This window comes from Athene noctua, chromosome Z (genome assembly GCF_965140245.1).
Source record: "Athene noctua chromosome Z, bAthNoc1.hap1.1, whole genome shotgun sequence".
NCBI classification, from domain to species: Eukaryota; Metazoa; Chordata; class Aves; order Strigiformes; family Strigidae; genus Athene; species Athene noctua.
The window spans coordinates 45,581,446-45,602,974 of NC_134077.1; the positions used below are offsets into that span (position 1 = coordinate 45,581,446).

The 21,529-nt window shown below is 45.6% G+C and overlaps 1 protein-coding gene across 1 annotated transcript in view; it reads left to right on the forward strand.

Annotated features, from left to right (window-relative positions):
* The first annotated feature begins 3,974 nt into the window (after window positions 1-3,974).
* The window catches only part of RAD23B (RAD23 homolog B, nucleotide excision repair protein), a 43,819-nt gene continuing 26,264 nt past the window's right edge, over window positions 3,975-21,529 (forward strand). Inside the window, exon 1 of the mRNA XM_074932260.1 lies at window positions 3,975-4,171. Coding sequence (XP_074788361.1) covers window positions 4,106-4,171 — 66 coding nt within the window. The 5' untranslated portion in view covers window positions 3,975-4,105. The remainder of the gene's footprint in view (window positions 4,172-21,529) is intronic.

Consider the following 21,529-nt stretch of genomic DNA (forward strand, 5'->3'; position numbering starts at 1 on the left):
ATCTTGAAGAAGGAAGAGGGTTTAATAATGAATTGACTAAAAGGTTACCAATTATTAGATGGTTAAAAAATTCTTTTGTTTTTACATGGAATAACAGTTTAAATTGTCATTGTAATCCTTTTAATGATATTAACCTGTGTGTGGAAGTGTTTTATGAGAACGATGGACTGAACAATAAAAGGGGTCTGGATCACTCAAAAACAAAAAGGGGGATTTGTGGAATGCCTGGGAAACAGCGGACATGTTATGAGTGATCCAGACTGAGTGGCATCACTGTAATCAGGCTGTAGCTGTTGGGAAGAACACCGGCAAGGCCAAGAGGATGAGAAACTGTGTGAGTAGCAAAGAAATAAGGATGCTGGACTGTGGGAAATAAAATGTTTGCCTAACAGAAGAACTACGTGTGAACACCATAACGGGACCAACCATAGAGGGCGTGAAGGCTTGTGGACAGTAGTATAGAACCAATCATAGTTTGTTTGCTTTCATGTGATTGCTCTTCGATAGTATGTGGGATGCTTTGTACTTGATAAGGTACCTTCAACAGTTTAAGGCGTGCTGTGTTACAGAGTCGAGCTGCCATACACTTTCTTTTGCTTGCCCAGGGGCATGGATGTAAAGATTTTGATGGGATGTGTTGTTTTAATCTATCCGACCACAGTCAATTAATTCAAAACCAATTACAATGGATGAAGCAACGTTTACAAAAAACACAAGTGGTTGCCAGTCCTTGAGACAAATGGTTACAATCTGTGTTTGGTCTGTCCCTATGGCTACAAGGTCTGTTACAAGAAGGATTGCGGTGATTAGGAATAGTACTATTGATTGTAGTAATTATTAAAATAGCATATATTTGTATAATGACAAATATTAGTAAATTTATGCTTGTGCAGCCTGCATAAAAAGAAAAAGGGGGAATTGTTGGAGAACGGCTTGCAGAGAGCAAGGCCATGGGTCTCTGCAGAAGCTGATTGCAGCCATCTGAGGTAAACAAAGGAAAAAACCCAGGGTACAGTTATGCCAAACAACAGACTGTTATGTTAACAAAGAGAGAAACTGAGGTACACAATGGCCTTGATGGTAAAAACAACCTTGGGAAAGGAGGCAGGCCAGAAGAGGGAAGATGTTGTGACATGTCTGAGATGCCACAGGGGGCTGGGATATTATAATGTAGCCTTTTACATGTATCCAATAGATTTGTGAGTAGTATGCATGATTATTGTAGAGTGCTTATATAAGGTGTGATTTCTGTCAATAAAGTTGAAGCTTGCTCTATCATTCACATTGAATCGGCTGCTTGCTTCCTCCGCCCGCCGCATCCTCTGGATGCTCCTGTGGCTCTTCCTGCTCCCCACGGCCAGGAACGGGGGCAGAGGGACCACCACGAAGGGCTGACCTGGGGGCAGGAGAACGACTGTGGGAGGCAGTGAGCCCGGAGGCAGCTGCGTGGCTGCCTTCCTGCTCCTGGGCAGCAGGGGCGTCCTGCAGGCCCGTCAGACGTCGGAGCTCCTTGCTGCACCGGGGCGCGATGGTTTCAGTCTGCTGCCAGAGAAAGATCCTCGTGTGCCAGCCCAAGGTAGCTTGCAGCAGCCAGAACAGTATTTCCTTGATCATGCCAAAAAAGCTCCAGGTTGGACAGGTCATGTCTGTGTGCTGCCTCAGACTCCCAGCGGCCACCTTCAAAGACTGTCTTCAGTTCCTCTTGCAGCCAGGGCAGCAGGTGCTGAAGCAGAGCTGGGTGCTCCCAGAAGAAGGCCCAGTTGTGGGGGTAGAGGCCAGCCACAGGAGCCCTGCTCACTGGCCTCGCAGCTGGTGGCTGCGATGCTGCAGGGCAGTGGAGACTGTTGGTGGCTGGATGGCCAGCTCCTGCTGTCAGGATGGCAACAACGGGTGGTGCTACAGATGGCATGACAACAAGATCCTCAAAATTGTCATCTGCCTGTACGAAATGCAAGACAGAGGTGATGCTGCTCTTGCAGAGGGGGCATGCAGGCTTGGTGTCAGCCCACTGCAGGATGCAGTTGTAACAGGACTGGTGCAGACATGGCATCACGTAGCTGGCCTCCTCCCAGCGTTCCAGGCAGATGGGGCAGCGGCTGTCCAGCTCCATGCCCATGCTCTGCATGTGCTGCGGTGGGCTGGGGGGAGCTGGGGATGATGAACTGCTCCCTCTCACTGGTGCTGCAGCAGCTGGTGTCACGCTAAAAAAGGAAGAGGGGCCACAGTCAGTGGCTGGTCCAGGGAGGTATGGAAGAAACGCCCAGGTCTCTCAAGAAGGAAATCCCAGGCCCCCAGGGTGAGGTCTTCTTGGACAGCTTTGCTCCTGCAAGCGTACCTCCTGGGTGCCCCAGCTGCCTGCACCTAGCAGGGCCAGAGAAAATCCTTTGATGGCTCTGGGGTCAGGCATGGAGAGCTGCAATGAACTCCCCGAGCATGACACCAGCACCAAAGTCCTTGCTCAACAGTCCAGCCTTGCAGCCTTGCTCAGCTGAAGTTTGAGCACAAGCCAGCTGGGTGAGACTTGGTGCCTGAATTTAAGCAGTGAGGGACATGTGGTCACTATCTGTTGTTCTGGGACATCAGAGTCCATTACTAGGTGACATTTACTAGCCCATGGTGCTTGCCCCAGCTAAATAGCTTGAAGCATTAACTGTACAATTCAAAAGAAACAGGAAACCTTGCCTTAACAATAAACCAATATTTTTATCAGGTAAAGAGGTTTGTATCAAACCAGGTAACGGTGCTATTGTTCAGTTCATGTTAGATAAAACCATTAACGTATTCCAAAGCGGTATCTGTGAGCATAACATCTTGCATTGACACTCCCTCCTCCACACCTGTGGAAGATGTTAGCTGCTCTAATGTTTCTGATTCTTCTGATGAATCTGAAGAAAAAAAAAAAAAGAAAAAAAAAAAAAAGAGAAGTTGTTTCATTTGGTGGTACAGGGGCTGGCATTCCACATCTCATTCTTCATTGGTCAACCACTCTCAGAAGGAGATGCTGTCGGACAAAGTACTTTAACAGCAGTTAAAACGTATTGAAAAGCTTTATAGCACCCGGCCTTCGCAGCATGATCCCAGTAGGTGCACTGTAAGGCTTGCCACAATTCTGAGGATATTGTAGCCTTTCAGAAGACTCTTCCTTTCAAGGAAAGTCTTACACCATGCTGAAACAGAGATTTGCTCTGGTGACAGATAAGCATCTTTCCCAAGGTGTTATTTGAGGCTTCTGCACACCAATCAACGGTGCTAACAAATTGTGCCCACGTTGAACAGCGCACCTTACAGCGCTGCTGTGGGGGGCCTGGGAAGGAAATGTTACTGGGCACTGCGCTTACACAGGCCAACAGAGCAGCCCGCACCCTTCGGTGTGCTGCGGTGAGGCGCCGGCTCGCTCGGCAGCAAGGACCTCACAGTGACATGCCAGCACAGGGCCCTGCACAGCCCCCGCTCGGCCCCGCAGGGCGGCCAGGCGGATACACGCTGCACGGCCCCGTCACCCGGCACCAGCCGCAGCCGCCCCGCGGAGCCTGCAGCCTTCAGGCGCCTGCAAACACGTCCCTGTGTATTAATAAACCTGTAACAACGGCGTACAAGCGGCGTATGGATGGGCACACACGGAACCCTAACCCCGCGCCGCCTCAGACCCAGAGGCCCGCCCCCGCGCCTGCGCAGTGACGCCCGGCCCCGCCGCGTAGGTCCCCGTCGTGCACGAGGGATGCTGCGGGCGGCACCGCGGTGACGTGGGGGCGGCGGGCACCACCCGGCGGCCGTCTGCGCATGCGCGGCCCCGCCCCCGGCCCGGCTCGCGGCGGGCGGCAGAGACGCGCCGAGCTCGCTCAGGCTCACGCTGACCGCCCCGCCCCTCCCCGCCCCGCCCCTCCCTCCCGCCTCCGGCGCGCGTCCCCGCCGCTCCCCGCGTCTCCGCCCCGCCCCGCTGTGAGTGCGCCTGGCGCCCCGGGGCTGCGCGGCACAGGGTGAGCCGCTGCTCCGCCTCCTCCGCTTCCTCCGCCGTCTCCTCCCGGCCTGTCCCGCGGCGCTGCGGGGGACGCGGGGGCAGCAGCGCGGCGGCGGGCGGACCGGCGGGCCGGCGGCAGCCGCCACCATGCAGATCACGCTGAAAACGCTGCAGCAGCAGACCTTCCGCATCGACATCGACCCCGAGGAGACGGTGCGGGCCCGCGCGGCGGCGGGGGGAGGGCCGCGCTCCGTCCCCTGCCGGGCTCAGGCTTCGCTCCCCCTTCCCGCAAGAGAGAGCGCGGCCTGGGCCTGGGCCGCGGCCTGACGCCGGGGCCGGGGCAGGCTGGGGAGGAGGGAAGGACGGGCCGCTCGGCGGGCGGGCAGCGTCTGCGACGGGAGGGGTCGGCGGAGCTCCTGTGAGGGCCTGGGGTCGGGGTTGTGCGGGGGCCGTCTGACGGCCTCCCGGGAGGAGTGTGGCGGGGCGGGGCGGGGGAACGGGGTCGGCCGGCGGGTGGGGGTTGTGAGCTCCACCGTGGGGGAGAGGAGCGGGGCGCCTCAGCGAGGGGGGCGAGGGTGATGCGGTCCCCTTTTGGGTGGCGCGGGGGGTCGTGGGGTGCCGGCGTTTCCTCGGGATGCACAGGAGGCTCCTGCTGAGTGAGAGTGACTTTTCGTAGCGGGAGGAAAGGGGCTTGTTGCGGCCAGTCCGCCAGCGGATGGACTTTCCTCGTTATTTTGGAGAATAATGCCCAGAAGGCGGAAGGGGAATCTTTTACCGTGTACTCTGGAGGAGAGGAGCGAGAGGCCTGAAGGAAGCTAAACTTTATTCTTTGAGGAATGTAGGGGCCCGCACCCGTGGATTGGTGGGTAGCGAGGCAAAGTAGTAGTCTCTGCTGTGTTATACCGGAGCGACTGGGAGTGGTGCGTGACCTCTTGCGGGGGGCGTAGTGCGGCAGAAAGGAGATGTGGTGCTTGTTCTCTACAGATTCCTGCCTAGAAAGGCAATGCCATGCCGAGAGAGGTGTAGGGCTCTTTGAAGTGGGTGTTTGCTCTTAGACGCATCCCTGTACTCTTAGACAAGTGTATATTGTGTTTGAAGGATGGTGGTTCTGGGGAGGCATTATTGTTTTGCCTACATTGTGAGCTCCAGCGATTAACCTGTGCTTATGAGGCGAGGGAGTGCATGTGAGGTTCTGCTAACTGCTGTAGGGTGAGTATTGGTGTCTCCTGCAGAGCCAGCATTTGAGTATGTGGTGAGGTTTATAATAGAGGTAGTCTCCCTTATTGGCTGGTTTGCAGTGGCTGGGTATCTTTGTACTTAAACGACTGGGGGGGGGGGGGGGGGGGAGGGCGTGCTTTAGTTACAGGTGAATGTTTTCTATTGGCAGATGGGAGTCTGCCAAAAAATCCTTGGGGAAATACAGTATTCTGAGACGAGAGGTAGGGCCTTAAATGATTTTGCAGGGTTGGAAGTTGCCTTGTCACTTGCCTGAGCAAGGATGGTTGCCTCTGATAGCCAGGTCCAGACATCCTTGTGGCCTTCTGAAAGATTTGGGGAGTTTAGCATCTGAAGGTGTGTCTGCAGCAGCCTTTCATGTGACATCTGAGCAACAAAACTCTGGAAACTGTAGCGTTGCACCTGCTTTTATAAAGTCTATTGGTTTACCCTCTTCCACTTCCATCTTAAGGAAGGTAAAGGATAACCATTCCAGTTGGACCTGGAGTTCATGTGGTTGAACAGTGTGGCAGAGAGAGATGGCAAATGTCTAGCTCAACCTAGAAACTTTACAAGGATTTAAAACATGAGTCTTGTTACTGAGAAAAGCACTCTTTTTATCTTTTCTCCTGTTCTCTGTATTCAGTAAGGTTGGAATCAAGGGGAGGACCGAAGAAATGTTGCCAGTCAAAACTGTCACCAGGTTATGAGACAGCAAAATGCATTAGCTAGAAGTTGGATTATGGGAAATTAGACTGTGCTCTCTGTTTATAAATGTAGTTGCTGCAGTAGCTCAGTAACTGAAACAATAATGCTTCTCGTGGGCATGATGCTTCAGGTTTTGACTAGGAATGGGTGGTAGAATAGAGGGAATGCAAGTAGGATTTGAGGAGAACCTTGTTTTAAAGTCAGCAGGGTGAAGCCTTGATCCTGTTGGCTCTAGAGGTGTGGAGGTGAAAAATGTATTGGTCTACTTTTTAGGGAAATGTGGGGAAGTTCCTGTTGAAAGTGTAAATTGTAGCCTTAAAAAAAGAGAACACTTCTGAGCACTTCTGAGCCTTCAGTTGGAAACCAAACCTTTTAAAATTGGAAAATGCTTTCAAATGTAATCTGTTAAACTAGTGTTTCACAAGTGTATGTTTGAAAGTTCTCAGTCTGATTTTGAAAAATACTAATTTTAGCTAAGTGCACTGCTTTCTCAGATTAATTTTCTAACATCTTGAAACAAATGTGCTGTTTTGTTGAGTTCAGGAAACATTACTTTCAGTCTTTGAACTGTAGGAGTGTGTCTCTCTGCTAGAGGTAGGCTTGTTTACTTGGAGCTGTGCCCTATACCGTGACAAGGCCAAAAATTATCTGGTTTTGATAGGCTCAGGAGACTTGTTGCTCTAAAATTGGATTCTGGTTCTAGCAATTTCTCCCCTTACTCTCCATACAAAACTAATTCGAAGAGACTTGATGTTACAGTGTGAGGTAGTGCTCTAACAAGGGTTTATGCTTGTAACTGAAAGCTGTCATTAATAGTAAGGAATATTTAAACAAACCTGCCAGTAAGAATTTGAAGCAACACACTTCCTAGCAACTAATTGGGCTTGTTACACCTTTTACACAAGAAAATGATTTCTTTTTTTTCTCTGCTAAATCAGACAGTTGCATTTCAAAGTTCAAAACATGCTTTTAAACATATGACTTTAATTTTGCTTTAGTTGTGTTTGAAAGTATTGGCCCACTGACAGTTTTGGCTGAATAAAAATTAGACTTGAAGCATGGAGTGTTTGTGTGAAAGTGCTAGATGAAGACTGTCGAATGCTTTGGCTAAAAAAGTTGGAAAGATGTAGCCTTGGGCCCTGTTATTTGAAAAAGCTTATCAAATGAAGAAAATTTTGCAGGCATGTCTGGTTTTGTTCAGTTTGGGGGGAAAGACATTTGGAGTGCATGGGAACCAATGTTGTACTCATCATGCTCTGTAGAGGGCTGGATTTACTCGTAATCGCTCTAAGTGTTCTGAGCGAGGCAGTTCAGTATTTGAGCATTTGGACTTAACCAAAGCATGCATTTATCTGTACAAGCTGCTTCTTGTGTTTGTTGACTGTGAGAGAGTAAGTATGTTAAGGGTTGTGTTAGGAGCAAATAATAAGCCCGGTCTGAAACTGACGTGGACCTGTGTAGCCACATTTCTTGTCTGAGGTGACAGAGATGACTTTGCAGGCTTCTAAATCTAGCGCTTCTGTTGTAGTTGTCACTATGTAGACATGAAATAGGCTCTTAAAAAATCTTAACAAACATTCTTAACTTTTTCTTTCGAAGTGAGATACCAGTTGAAAGTAAGTGTGTGCTTTTTCAGCTTCCCTGTGCTGTTAACCTAAAACCGCAACTGTCAAAATGCAGAGAAGTGCAAGGAATATTCAGGATGTCAGTAGTCATTTGGCTGTGGTCTCTGTGTCACATAATATGGGCCTTCACATTTCACTGTTCTGCCACAATGTTTGAACACGCAGGAAGTGCCCGCTTGTTTAACACTGTGTGGACAGGACACTTAGTTGTGGAAGTTTGAACTTCTGTGTGTTTATGCTTTATTGTTAAACGTGTATGGGGATTTTTGGATGCTAACATTATGCCCCTTTGGTGCTAGAAGCTCCTGGTTTTTAAGGTGAGAAATTTAGGCTAGATACTAACCAAAGCTGTATTAAATGTGTGGGGAGTGTGCTTCAGCAAAATTGAAGCAGGATCCAAAGGGTATGTAATAAGGAAAAAGTGAGGTTTTTCACTTAATTTTTCCAGATAAAATAGGTATACTATAGGGAAGAAGAGATCCACTCTCATCTTTCAAAATATGATGTCATAGCAAAGAATTTCTATTTTCTGATTTGTAGAGGGTATAAAAACCATTTTGGCTATGTAGCAACAGTGACGTGGTACATATTAGGAAGATGGTACTTAATATGAACGTGGGGGTGTCTGTGATAAAATGGCAAGCTGCTTTAATTCTCTTCAGAGAGTGCAGTGATAAATTTCTGAATTGGTGCAGACTATTGTCTGGATGGATAGAGTATGGTTTGTGAACCCATACGAAAGTGAATACTACTTGTGAACCCATGAAATTGTATTGGTGACATCTGTACCTGTTTGGTATATTGAGAGGTATACTAAAGCATCTGATAAAAAAAGAGATGACTGTTGGAAGCTTATGCAATTTTACAGCAGAATTTGTATCACTTCTGTCTGAGGCTAGGAAAGATGCATGGAAACAAAAGAACGGGTTGTTGTAAAAGATATCGATCATATTTCTTGGAGATCTGGTAAACCATGGGCTTCTGTTGGAAAAACACCTCCTGATCTAGCAGTATGAGTGAAGAATAAGGGTTAACACAATTGAGCATATAAGGGAATGAATTGTAAATAGTAGTACATTTACCTCATAAAGTGATATTTTTTTTGTTGTTTCTGATATAAAAAGATATAAAAGTAATAGATTTAGTTTTGGTCACTTTAGTTTTGCTGTAGTTACTATATTTGTCGGAAGAAATAACTTTAGAAACAGTTCGAGCGAGAGAATATTGGTGGGTGAAATGGTAAAGTCTGACTTGGAGTCTTGTTACATATGTGGAAGTAAGCATTTAACTCTGACTTTCCTCCCGTGTGTGTTTCAGTGCAGGTTAATCCTGCAGCAGTTGCTGATAAGAGGATAATTTTTGTATTTCTCTGAAAGTTTTTAGTCTTGGTGGTTAGAGGGTGAGTGCTCTCAGGATCCTGTTCAAAACCCAGAAATACCCTTCTAGGTTAAAGATGTCTTTCTCTTTCAAGTCTGGATATTTTTCTCTCATTCTTCTTTGGTTTTACAGTGGGTATCTTTCTCCCATTCTAGAGGATTGTTATGTTGCTCTTGCATCCCCTAGGATTTTATTGGTGAGTGTATGTACTTGCATACAGAGTCAGAGGAGGTGTGAATTTGAAGGGAGCGTAGTTGCTGCTTGAAGTTTGATAAATGACTCTGCAAAAATAGTAGCTTCAGAGATTACCAGAATAAGAGTGTCGGGGAGTATTTGCTTTTTTTTTTTTCCATTATTTTTATACTTCTTTTGCAGACTGTAGCATTTTCAAGTTATCTTCTCTGATAATTCATGTTTATTTTATTAAATGTGGAAGGTTTTTTGCTAGTGTTTGTCTTTGGTATTTAGTCTTTTTCCCTGTTTCCTTGTCAGAGTTAGGATTTTCAAGCAAGGGAAGTTGTTCTTATTCTTAGCTGAAGAAGGCTAGGCTTTTACATATTCAGGAATATTTTCCTTAAATTTCAGTGAGTGTTCTAACATAATTTCCAAAGAACTTTGGGGGGAAGACACACACTCTTTAAAATTTAATAAAGGAAAAATTAAGATAGCATAAATTATAAATACAGCTAATTTTATTTGTATTAGAATATGTTTTCACACGTTAGAGCCAATGCATTTGAAAAATGGCTATGACCATCATTTTCCAACTGTTTTATTTGGAAAGTTCATGCCCAGTTCAGCTGTCGGCAAGAAAAATGTAGACTTGTATTTCTAGCAGAACTGGGGTTGAAATCCTTATCCCCATCCCTGCCAACTTGAATGTCTGAGCTTCACACCTTGTATTTCTAACTTGTTTTTTATTTGCTTATCTAAATGAAGGCCATTAACGCATATCTAAATAAAACTTGTTTTACTCCTCCAACTGGTTTGTCAGTATCAGTATTGGGAAAGTTGGGGTTTTTTAAAGTGTCTTTTTGTAATTACTTAAAATCTCCTGTCAATTTTGTTAATCTTCAAGCCACTATATTGCTTTTACACTTGTTGTAAATCAGTTTGTGGAGAATATCCTTGTGAAAATTGTCAGTTTAATGGTACTGGAGGGTTATTTATGCTAATCAACATGGCCATGCAGTAGTCACCACTCAGAATGTAAGCTTTCTCCTTAAGCTGTTGTGACTTCATAGGAGTACTCAGAGCTGTCAGTAATCACATCTTTTTCTTTTTCTGAAAAGTGCAGGTAGCTGAGCTTTTTTTCCCCTGCTGCTTAAAGCTCTGCTTTATGTTGAAATCTGTGTGTTCCTGTGTTAGTACAAAGTTGCATGTATGCAGCTCTTTTTGCCACTATTTAGCATCCGAAAACTGGCCTCCTTTTCAACAGGACTTAGATGAATTTTGAAATGCAGGGTAGCAGTTCATAGAGGCCAACTCTGAGATTGGAAATTCATTTTGTTGATCTCTGGGCAATGTATAACAGCAACTGATAAACTTCACCTAGGTGTAGATGAGCTCAATTATGGAGAGGAAGTCAGAAACGTAGAGGTAATTGCTCAGGAAGTAAATGCCAGAACTAAACTTGGATTTGTACCTTGCTGATTCCAGAGTATTTATCTTCCAGACAATGCTGCTTCTTTCTTTGTATACCAACTTTGTCACAGTAAATCCATACAGTAAATACAGAAGTTTATGAATGCTTTACACTGTCTGTGAGGCTGTTTTTAAATACTGGAATAATTTTAAATGCCTTGTTTAGTTGAGTACAAATGGTTTTTTTTCCCCAGTCACTCAGTAGTCTCATAAACCCGACTGAATTCACAAGATTATTCCTCTCCTGTGGTTCTTATTTGTTATGCCTTTGGATCCAAAGTAGGGCAGTAGTCTGTTCATGCAACTGTCAAGGTGGTCTCCTGATTAAATAGGAGGAGCATCCTGTTTAGGAAGACAATACAAGAAATTACTGTATATGTAGGTTTGTGCTAGCAAAATCTGGTTTTGTTATTTGTAGAAGGAAGTAGCTAGAACCAAATGAGTTCTTATAAGTAAATGCTTTATAGTAGCTTTACTGATGAGCTAAGTAGCTTCTTATCCTCTGGACCTTTCCCTAGTAGGCATAATATATGCAATTAATCTGTTGTTGATCGTGAAGTTTGATAAAGGGTAGTAAAACCTGTTGCACTGGGCAGTTTGTTGCTTCACTAGGTGTATTGTCTGATAACACCTGCATTGTCCTCACCTGACTTTGAGCAATGTCTGTATGGCAGTATAATGTGTGGTAAATATGTTTTCAAGGGCAGTGGGTGGGAAAACTCAGGAATATTAAGCCTAAATTCCAAACAGATGTGTTTAGACTAGCATGTCCTTCCCTCAGAGAGAAGGAGGAGAGCAAAGCCCTTTGGACTGTGAAAGCCTTTGTCTTTGTCTAAATGATGGCTTTTCTCAAAGCCTGGGGGAAACCTGCTAGTCGATCACGGAAGAGATGGAGATTGGTAGAGAATTACAAGGTAGATTAAAAAAACCCCTCTGCTTGAAGTTTCTTCTTGAAAAGAGAAAAACAATTCAGATGTAGGTTGGTTGGTAGTGAAGGTCTTTTGGAGTTAATATTTGGATCCATCTCTTCCTATTTGTTTTATTTATTTGATAATTTTGTGGACAAATTGATGGAAACATGATGGCATTGAAGAACGCAAAGTTTAACGTTTGTACTTGGCTGCTTGATTGAGGGTCAGTCTTTTGGAAATGGCTGTCCAGTAAGCAGCATAGATTAATGAGTTGGATTCACTACAAGATGAAACCCTGAAGCTCATAGATCCTGGAACTTGCAGTGAGATAAGTGATGTCACTCTACTACATGTGTGCTGGTCACCTGTTCCCAGGGGTAGTGAATTTCCATGAGAGCAGGTGGAAGAAAGAAAGGGTGCCTAGGAAGGTATGGAAGACTGAGACTCCCATGTGAAAGGAAACTAAAGGGCCCTGGCTAGCTTAGCTCACAAGCTGGGAGGAAGATTTTATAATACTGTATAGATACAGTGGTAAGTACCATGGCAGGTGGGAAGGCTGTTCATGTGTGAATTATAACATCAGCGTAAGAACAAGTGAGTATTGATAATCTATGAATTAATTTGGGCTGGAAATTAGGAAAAGGCTTCCAGCATCAGAATAAACATTGTAGCAGCCTTGTGGTAGAAGAAATAACAAATGACCTAAATTGTCTATAGGTGAAGGTGGATCAGATTCCTGATGGAGATTGTGGTGTGGAAGGTGGGTTAGTGGCTTGATGTCAGAAGGGGTCCTTTTCAGTTTTATATTCAGTTTCTCACAGATCTCAAGAAAATCTGAAACTTATTTTGCCTGTGTTGTACAGCCTGTGCAATTATAAATTCTAATTGATGGAAGTATACTGTTTGCTGTTTTGTTAGGAATTATGAATGGTGTCTTTGAATCAGCTGGGTTTTATTTTCCTGTTTCAGTGTAGTATATAAGGAAAGAGAAATGGAAATTGATGTGTGAGAGGGAAGGTAGGGACTTTGCTCAATGTACTGAACTGTGGGAACTGCTTGCCTAGGTGGAACCCAGCTTGCCCTGCTTACTTAGCTGACTAAAATAACCATAGAGAGCAACTGGGCAGCTTAGTATTAGCAGTTTCATGTAGCCTGCTTTTAGGGTGCCTAGCTAGGATATAGTTAGGGGCTGGTATTTCTTTGGAAGACTTCAGTTTTTCAGTTAGGAGTCAATCAACTCTGACTCTTAATTAAATAGATTGCATGGCATCTGTTCTTGAGGACATTGTGTTCAGTACACTCTCTGAATAGTAGGGAGAATTTCACGTCTGAATTCACAGAATCATTCATGTTGGAAAAGACCCTTGGGATCATCGAGTCCAACCATCAGCCCTATTCTACAAAGTTCTCCCCTACACCATATCCCCCAACATCTCATCTAAACCATCTTAAACACATCCAGGGATGGGGACTCCACCACCTCCCTGGGCAGCCTATTCCACTGTCTGACCACTCCTTCTGTGAAAAAGTTTTTTCCTCATGTCCAGTCTGAACCTCCCCTGTTGCAGTTTAAAGCCATTCCCTCTTGTTCTGTCACTAACCACCTGTGAGAAGAGACCAGCACCAACCTCTCTACAGTGTCCTTTCAGGTAGCTGTAGAGAGTGATGAGGTCTCTCCTCAGACTGAACAGTCCCAGCTCCTTCTGTCGCTCCTCACAGGATTTATTCTCCAGGCCTTTCATCAGCTTCACTGCCCTCCTCTGCACTTGCTCCAGCACCTCGATATCTCTCTTGTATTGAGGTGCCCAAAACTGGACACAACACTCCAGGTGTGGCCTCACCAGTGCAGAGCACAGGGGGACTGTCACTTCCCTACTTCTGCTGGTCACACTGTTTCTGACACAAGCCAGGATGCCGTTGGCTTTCTTGGCCACCCGGGCACACTGCTGGCTCGTGTTCAGCTGCTTGCCAGTTAGAACCCCAGATCCTTCTCTCCCAGACAGCTCCAGCCACACCTCCCCAAGCCTGTAGCCATGCAGGGGGTTGTTGTGGCCCAAGTGCAGGACCTGGCACTTGGCCTTGTTGAAGCTCATCCCATTAACGTTGGCCCACTGATCCAATGTATCCAAGTCTCTCTGCAGAGCCTCCCTGTCCTCATGCAGATCGACACTCCTGCTTCACTTGGTGTCATCTGTGAATTTACCAATGATACACATTATGTCCTTATCAAGACCATCAATAAAGATGTTGAACAGAAGTGGTCCCAACACCGAGCCCTGAGGTCACCACTTGTGACAGGCCACCAGCTGGATTTAGCTCCACTGACCACCACTCTCTGGGACCGTCCATCCAGCCAGTGCTTGACCCAGCAGACCATTCGCTCATCCAGGCCACGAGCAGCCAGTTTTTCTATGAGAATTCTATGGGAAACCGTGTCAAATGCTTTTCGAAAATCCAGGTAGACAATATCCACAGCCTCTCCCTCATCCAACAGTTGGGTCATCTTGCCATAGAAGGACATCAGGTTTGTCAGGCAGGACCTGCCTTTCGTAACCCCGTGCTGACTGGGCCTGATCCCCTGGTTGTCCATTATATGACTTGTAATGGCACTCGAGATGACCTGCTCCATGACCTTCCCTGGCACCGGGGTCAGACTGACAGGTCTATAGTTTCCTGAATCCTCCTTTCTGCCTCTCTTGTAGATGGGTGTCACATTTGCCACCCTCCAGTCCAGTGGGACCTCCCCAGTTAGCCATGACTTCAGGTAAATCATGCACAGTGGCCTGGCGAGCACATCTGCCAACTCTTTGAGCACCCTTGGGTGTAACCCATCCAGTCCCACAGATTTGTGTGCATCCAAGTGGTGTAGCAGGTCTCTGACCACTTCGTCTTCAATTATAATGACAATTCATAGGGGGCTGAATAAAATCGTCTTGTAAGGTACCCACTGTAGTGTATAAGTGTGCAATTCTGAATCTTTAGAATAAGTCTTTGCAGATGAATTGATGCTCTTCTTAAGAGTATTGTCATAAAGTATAGGTTCCCTTTATTCTGCTGCAAAATTTATTAGAGCAGAAGAAAAATGGGAATCTCTAAGGACTGAAATGTATTTTGAACTCTGATCAGGTGGAATAAAGCTATCTGGTCTGAAGGTTTGGTTTATGGGTCTGTATTTCTGAGGAAAAATATGTCATAATGTTATGAATGCAGAGGTGGACTGTGTATCTTAAACCTGTTTTCTAAGTTTTGACAGATCAGTGTGCTGGGTGTGTTTTACTGAAACGAATTTTCACTTAATAACCCTAAATTGATGGTGATGCTGAGTCCAGATTTTTTTGCAAACTAATTTTCTAGAGTCAGAGTCCAGGATGTTGCTCTTTTCAGCAGTTTACTGTACCACTAGTTGGAAAATGCTGCTGCCTTTCTGAAGAGCAGTGAGAGGACTTTTTTGTTTTGTCTCCCCAAAAAAGTAGCTTTTACAGTTTAAATCAAGGCGGTTCAGACTACTGTGTCCCACACACGGGTTGTTTAAAAAGAGCTCGTATATTCTTTTCTGTTGGCAGAATTAAGGGAATGAGTATCTTCTCATTAGTGGGTGCTAAGTCTTCCATCACTCTGGTTAGAATTGAAAGAGGAAATATATGCCACTAGCATGTTACTGTTAAATTGGATGTATCTGATGTTATTTATTACTTTTTTATTCTGAGAATTAGTATTATATCCTCTGCAAATGAAGTGTTTCTGGCCTCTTAGGCTAGGTGGTGATGAAAGCCAAAAGAACAGGCAGGCACTGTTTATAATAACTTCTTTTAGCCTGTGTGTTTATGGAACTTCTGCTTCTAACAGGAGAATGCTGACATTTGCAGCTGACTGCATTCTCTTTCAGATTCAAGTTATAGTATTTAAATTTGCTCCTTAGAGTAGGTATGATCACTTAAGTGAATTCATTTGAGATATGACAAATTCCCTTATGTAAATTACTATTCTGTATAAAACACTTAAACAGTGTTCTGAAATGTATTTTGTGGAAGTTACTTGACCATTTAATGTTTTTTCAGTTTTATAGGAACAACTTGAACTACATTATGGAGTTTTTAATTAATAATTTGGAGCATATGATGTTTAATGTCTTTGTTGGCTTTTAATGTCCCACTTGGCAGTGGGATTGAGTGCACTCTCAGCAAGTTTGCTGATGACACCAAGCTGTGTGATGTGGTCAACATGCTGGAGGGAAGGGATGTGCCATCCAGAGGGACCTGGACAGGCTGGAGAGTTGGGACTGTGCAAACCTCATGAAGTTCAACAGGGCCAAGTGCAAGGTCCTGCACATGGGTCAGGGCAATCCCAAGCACAAACACAGTCTGGGTGATCAGTGAATTGAGAGCAGCCCTGCAGAGAAGGACTTTGGGTTATTAGTGGATGGAAAACTGACTGTGAGCCAGCAATGTGCACTCACAGCCCAGAAGGCCAGCTGTGTCCTGGGCTGCATCCAGAGAACCATGGCTGGCAGGTCGAGGGAGGTGATTCTGCCTGTCTACTCCGCTCTTGTGAAACACCACTGGGAGTACTGTGTTGAGCTCTGTGACCCACAGTATAAGAAGGACCTGGACATGTTGGAGTGGGTCCAGTGGAGGGTCATGAAGATGATGAGGGTGCTGGAGCACCTCCCCTATGAGGACAGGCTGAGAGAGTTGGAGTTTTTCAGCCTGGAGAAGTCTCTGGGGAAATCTTATAGCAGCCTTCCAGTACTTAAAGGGGGCCTAAAGGAAAGATAGGGTGGGACTCTTTATCAGGGAATGTAGTGATAGGACAAGGGATAATGGTTTTAAACTGAAAGAGGGTAGATTTAGGTTAGATGTAAGGCAGAAATTCTCCAGTGTTGGAGTGGTGGGACACTGGAACAGGTTGCCCAGAGAAGTTGTGGCTACCCCCTCCCTCCCTGGCAGTGTTCAAGGCCAGGCTGGACAGACCTTTGAGCAGCCTGGTGTAGTGGAAGGTGTCCCTGCCTGTGGCAGGGGGAATGGAACTAGATGATCTTTAAGGTCCTTTCTAATCCAAACTGTTCTATGATTCTAGTGTTGTTACTGTCAGTCACTATAACATACAGATTATCTTTGGCAAAAGTTCATAGTAGAGTGAATAATAGAGCTCATTTAAATAACGCCTCTGTTAATGATCTTTGCCTTTATAAGTGGCAGTGTGTCTATGGATACAGTTAGCAAAATACTGTAAGTTAGTTGAGCTATGTTAAGCTTAAATTTGTTTTAGATTTTTGTAAACTGTTAGCTGGAGAAATGTAGCTGAGAACTGAAGTAATTTGTGTTTGACTTTAGTATATGATCTGTTCTTAAATGGACTGACATATATGGCAAGTACAGAGAATAAAGATGACCAGTACTGCAAACTGTAATGGCGTTCTCTGTTCAGCATTTTCATTTTTTCAAATTCCTTTAAGCAGCTAGTCATGGCCACTGTATTGGCAGGGTTTGGCCAAAGATTGCCTTCATTCTTTGAGAAGCAAATGCGTAGTTTGTTCTTATGTTCAGTACCACTGTAGTTTGTGACACCTGGCTGTGGAGGCCCTCTAGGAGTGCCTGGGGCCAAGCTTGCACAGCTGGAGTCACCGTGCTCCAAGTAAGGCAGCTGGCACCACCAAAACAGCACACTGTTCCTCCTGACTGCTCGCAGCCCTGCTCCTGTCAGAAAGCAAAGGGGAGGCAGAGATCACTCCTTTCATGTAACTTTGTTGTGTTATTTGCATTAATAAGAACTACTTCACCAAAACAATAAATACCAAGCTGCTTCACATGAATCCAGTTATTGCACAGTAATTAATGTATGTGTTTAGTTTGTCTGGTCCCAAACCACAACATTAATAAAAATGATGTCAAGAATGGGATCCAAAGTGAGCTTTTGGATTGTGGAAGGGGTTTCTACAGCTGACATGTAGTCTCTTGAGTGTCCATGACTGCCTGTGGCTGCTGAGTTAGTTTTCCTGGGTGTAATCTTGTGGAACCTGAGGGTTCATGCTCAGGTTATGGGTCTAGCAGGCAGTCCTCCTACTGGAGCTTGTGTGTTACTGATGTACGTGGGATAACAGTAATTTACAGGTAAGTTAACATTATCTCTGTATAGGCCAGCATAAGCTTCATGTAGTAGAAGCTCAATTCGGTCTCACTAGAGGAAACTGTAAACCTCATGATGTTGTTGTAATGGGACTTATCTTTGCATCTTGGGCACTGACTTTTTTGAGGAATGGATATCTTAAAGATACATAAGGACATTAAATATTTGGCATTGTTAATGTGGAAATGAGTAATGATACCCCTTTGATACCTCAACTGCCTGACCTCTTAGAAGGTGCATTCATAGTAGAATTGCAGTTATCACTTTGATTAATGCTGGCTGCAACTCAGAGCACTGATTACAATCCTCGACCATGTATGGGACAAAGTTTATCTCTGTCCTCGACCTCTGGGACAGAGATAAACTTTGTCCCATACATGGTCATACCAAAGAACTAGAAAGTCAAGGAGTGGTTGTATGAATTCATTCACTCTTCAACATCCATGTCTAACTTGTGTGAAAACCCAGCGGGGATTGGAAGTTAATTGTTTACTATTGAGCTCTGAGTGTGAGGTAATTGCCCTACAGTGTGCCTGTACCAGGTGTGCTAGAACTGCAGTATAAACTTGATACTGAGGGGGGCTGCTCTGGACCTGGTCTGATCTGCAGCCGAGTGGCAGACTTTGATGTGCAGCAGGATTTCCTGAGGTGGGGAAATGCCAGGGCAGCAGAGAGACCTTCCAGGAGCTGACAGCTCTCACAGGAGACACTGACGAGGCCTGGGCATTTCCAGAGCAATGGCAGCCCCCCTGCCTTGCTAAAAAGCAGCCTAGGGAGCAGGCGTGACCAGAAGCAATGTGACCAGAGTGGGTGAACGGAACATGGTGTGTCAGTTTGCATGGCAGTTCATTCAGAAGGGCACCCAGGAAGGGTGTCGTCACCCTACCAGCTCAAGATGTGGGTTGAGTTCATGGTTGTCATCATCTCAGAAGGAGCTTAGCTATGGTATCCACCCAGCAGAAAGCGAAGTTCTCTGCACTCGCCAGAATGGATGTAGCAACCCAGACAGAGCTCCCACAAAGACATGCAGCCATCCATGTCTCAGGCTGCAGGGTTTGCCAGCACCTTTCACTGGTAATGCAGTAGTAAGAACAGCTGTGTGATATGTGACCAAGTGAATGATCTGCTCAGCCTGGTGGCAGAGCTACAAGAGGAAGTATAAAGGTTTAAGGAGCATCTGTGTGTCACGGTAGAGATGGACACAACAAACGAATGTTGCAGGCAAAATGTCTATCTTTATTTTCCAAACCCTTCTTTTATATCTGTTTTACAAAACCGTGTGCTCATTTGATTGGTCACATAGTTGTCTTTTAACATTAGCATTGCTATCAGTTAATCTGTACTCTTCTAATCTGCTCCTCAATAGGTGTTGAGACTGTAGCTCTTACATCCTGCTTCCTTTTTCATTGTTCTTCTTATGTTGTTTATTAAGCAGACATTCCTCCTTTTCAAGGGTACACTGGAATCTTATCAAGGCGAAACTCTTCTTCAATCAGGCTCGTGGCAGACCCGCTACCTCCCCCAACATCTGTGAGTCTGAGATAGAGCTAGACTAGTGGAAGCATGCTTTGCCCTCCCTGAGACAGAAACAGGAACAGCCACCAGAAAAAAAACAAAATCAAGGGGATCCTATATCTTCCCCTCACCAGGCATAAGGCAGTAGCTTAAAGGAAAGGAGAGAATGGAAGCAAGTCCATGCTTGGGGTGGCAAGCAAACGTATCAGGACCATCCCAGTGAGGAAGAAAAGATGAGTTATAGTTGTAGGTGACTCCCTTCTGAGTGGAAGAGAGTCCAATATGCCAGACAGACCCTCCTCTTGGGGAAGTCTGCTGCCTCACTGGGGCCCGGGTTAAGGACTTCTCTAGGAAGCTTCCTAGCCTCGAACAGCCCTGAGACTATTAGACATTATTACTCTTACATGCAGGTGATGATGAAGCCACAACATGTTGTCCAAAGGCAATCAAAAGAGGCTTCAGGGCCTTGGGATGGTTGGTAAGGGAATCTGGAGCACAGATAACTTTTTCCTCTGTCCTTCCAGTTGCAGACAGTGACACTGAAAGAAATAGACGGACCCAGGCTATTAATACATGGCTCTGTGGCTGGTGTCACTGCTACAACTTCATTTTTTTCGGTAATGGGATGGTCTATAGAGTACCAGGCCTGCTGGTGTTGTATGGAATTCATGTTTCTCAAAGGGGGAAGAGAGACTTTGCTCACAAGCTAGTGGAGCTCACTGATAGAGCTTTAAACTAGACTTGGAGGAGGGCGATAATACCAGGCTTGCTTGTGACAACATGCCAAGGTTAGAGGGACATGGTGCCAGTGAGGACCCTCAGTGTGTTGCTCTGAGACATGCTGGGTACACTGCAGCACACTTGGAAGTCTTACTTCCAGGGGCTCCTGAGATAATTGGAACCAACAGGGAAACACTTGTGAAATACATCAAAGGAATTAAGGTGTGTTCCTCTAAGAAGATCATGGCCAACAGCCCAGCTGAAGTGCCTCTACACCAATGTGCACAGCATGGACAACAAACAGAAGGAATTGGAAGCCACCATGCTGCTAGAAAGCCATGACCTAGATGCCATTACTGAAACTTGATGGGACAAATCCCATGACTGTAATGAAGCTGTCGATGGCTACAGGCTTTTCAGAAGGGACAGATGAGGAAGGAGGTGCAGAGGGGTTGCCCTCTATGTCAAGCAATATGTAGATTGTGAAGAGCTGTCTCTGAAGAATAGCCACAAGCAAGTTGAAACCTTTGGGTGGAAATTAAAGACTGAAGTAGCAAAGGCAATCTTGTGGTTGGTATTTACTACAGACTGCCCTATCAAGGGGAGCTTACTGACAAAGCCTTCTTACTCCAACTACAGGAGGGATCGTGCTCACAGGCTCTTGTCTTGCTGGGGGACTTCAACCACCCTGGCATCTGCTGGAAAAGTAGCATGGCATGCCATAAGCAATTCAGGTAATAGACAGCCCTGCCAGAGGATATGCGATACTGGACCTGATGGTCACCAAGGCAAGGGAGCTAATTGGTGACATCAAGATTGGAGGCAGTCTGGTCTGCAGTGGTCCTGCACTGGTGGAGTTTGCAGCTCTGAGAGATTAAAAGTCAGGACTCTGAATTTTAGGAAAGCAATATTGCAGCTCTTCAAGGCGTTAGTCAATAAGACCTTCTGCGAAACTGCCCTCAGGGACAAGGGAGCAGAAGAGGACTGGCAGATCTTTAAGGTTGCTTTCCACAGAGCACAAGAGCTCTCAATCCCCAGCTGTAAGAAATGAGGAAAGGCGGGCAAGAGGAGGACATAGATGAGTGAGGACCTGTTGGTCAAACTGAAGGGCAAGAAGGAAATGCACAGACAGTGGAAGCACAGACAGGTATCCTGGGAAGACTGTGGAGATGCTGCCCAGTTGTGTGGGGATGGGGTCAGGAAGGCACAGTTGTGGCTGAAGCTGAATTTAGCAAGAGATGTAAAGAATAAGAAGGGCTTCTCTAAGTATGTCAGCTGGAAAAGGAAGGTCAAAGAAAGTGTACCCCCCACTGGTGAACACAACTGGCAAACTGTTAACAACAGATGAGGAGAAGACTGAGAGGTACTCAACTTCTTTGCCTCAGTCTTCACTGGCAATCTCTCTTCCCACACCTCTTGAGTGGATAGACTGCAAGACGGGGGATGAGGGAGCAAAGTCCTTCCCCCTGTAAGAGCAGATCAGGTTTGTGACAACCTCAGGAACCTGAACATACATAAATCTAAGGAACCTGACGAGATATATCCCAGAGTCCTGAAGAAATTGGCTGACGTAGTTGTCAGGCCACTCTCCATGATGAAAAGTCATGGCAGTTAGGTGGAGTCCCCAATGACTGGCAAAAGGGAAACATTTCACCCATATTTAAAAAGGGTAGAAAAGAGAGGACCATGGGAACTACTGACCTGTCAGCCTTACCCTTGTGTCTGGGAAG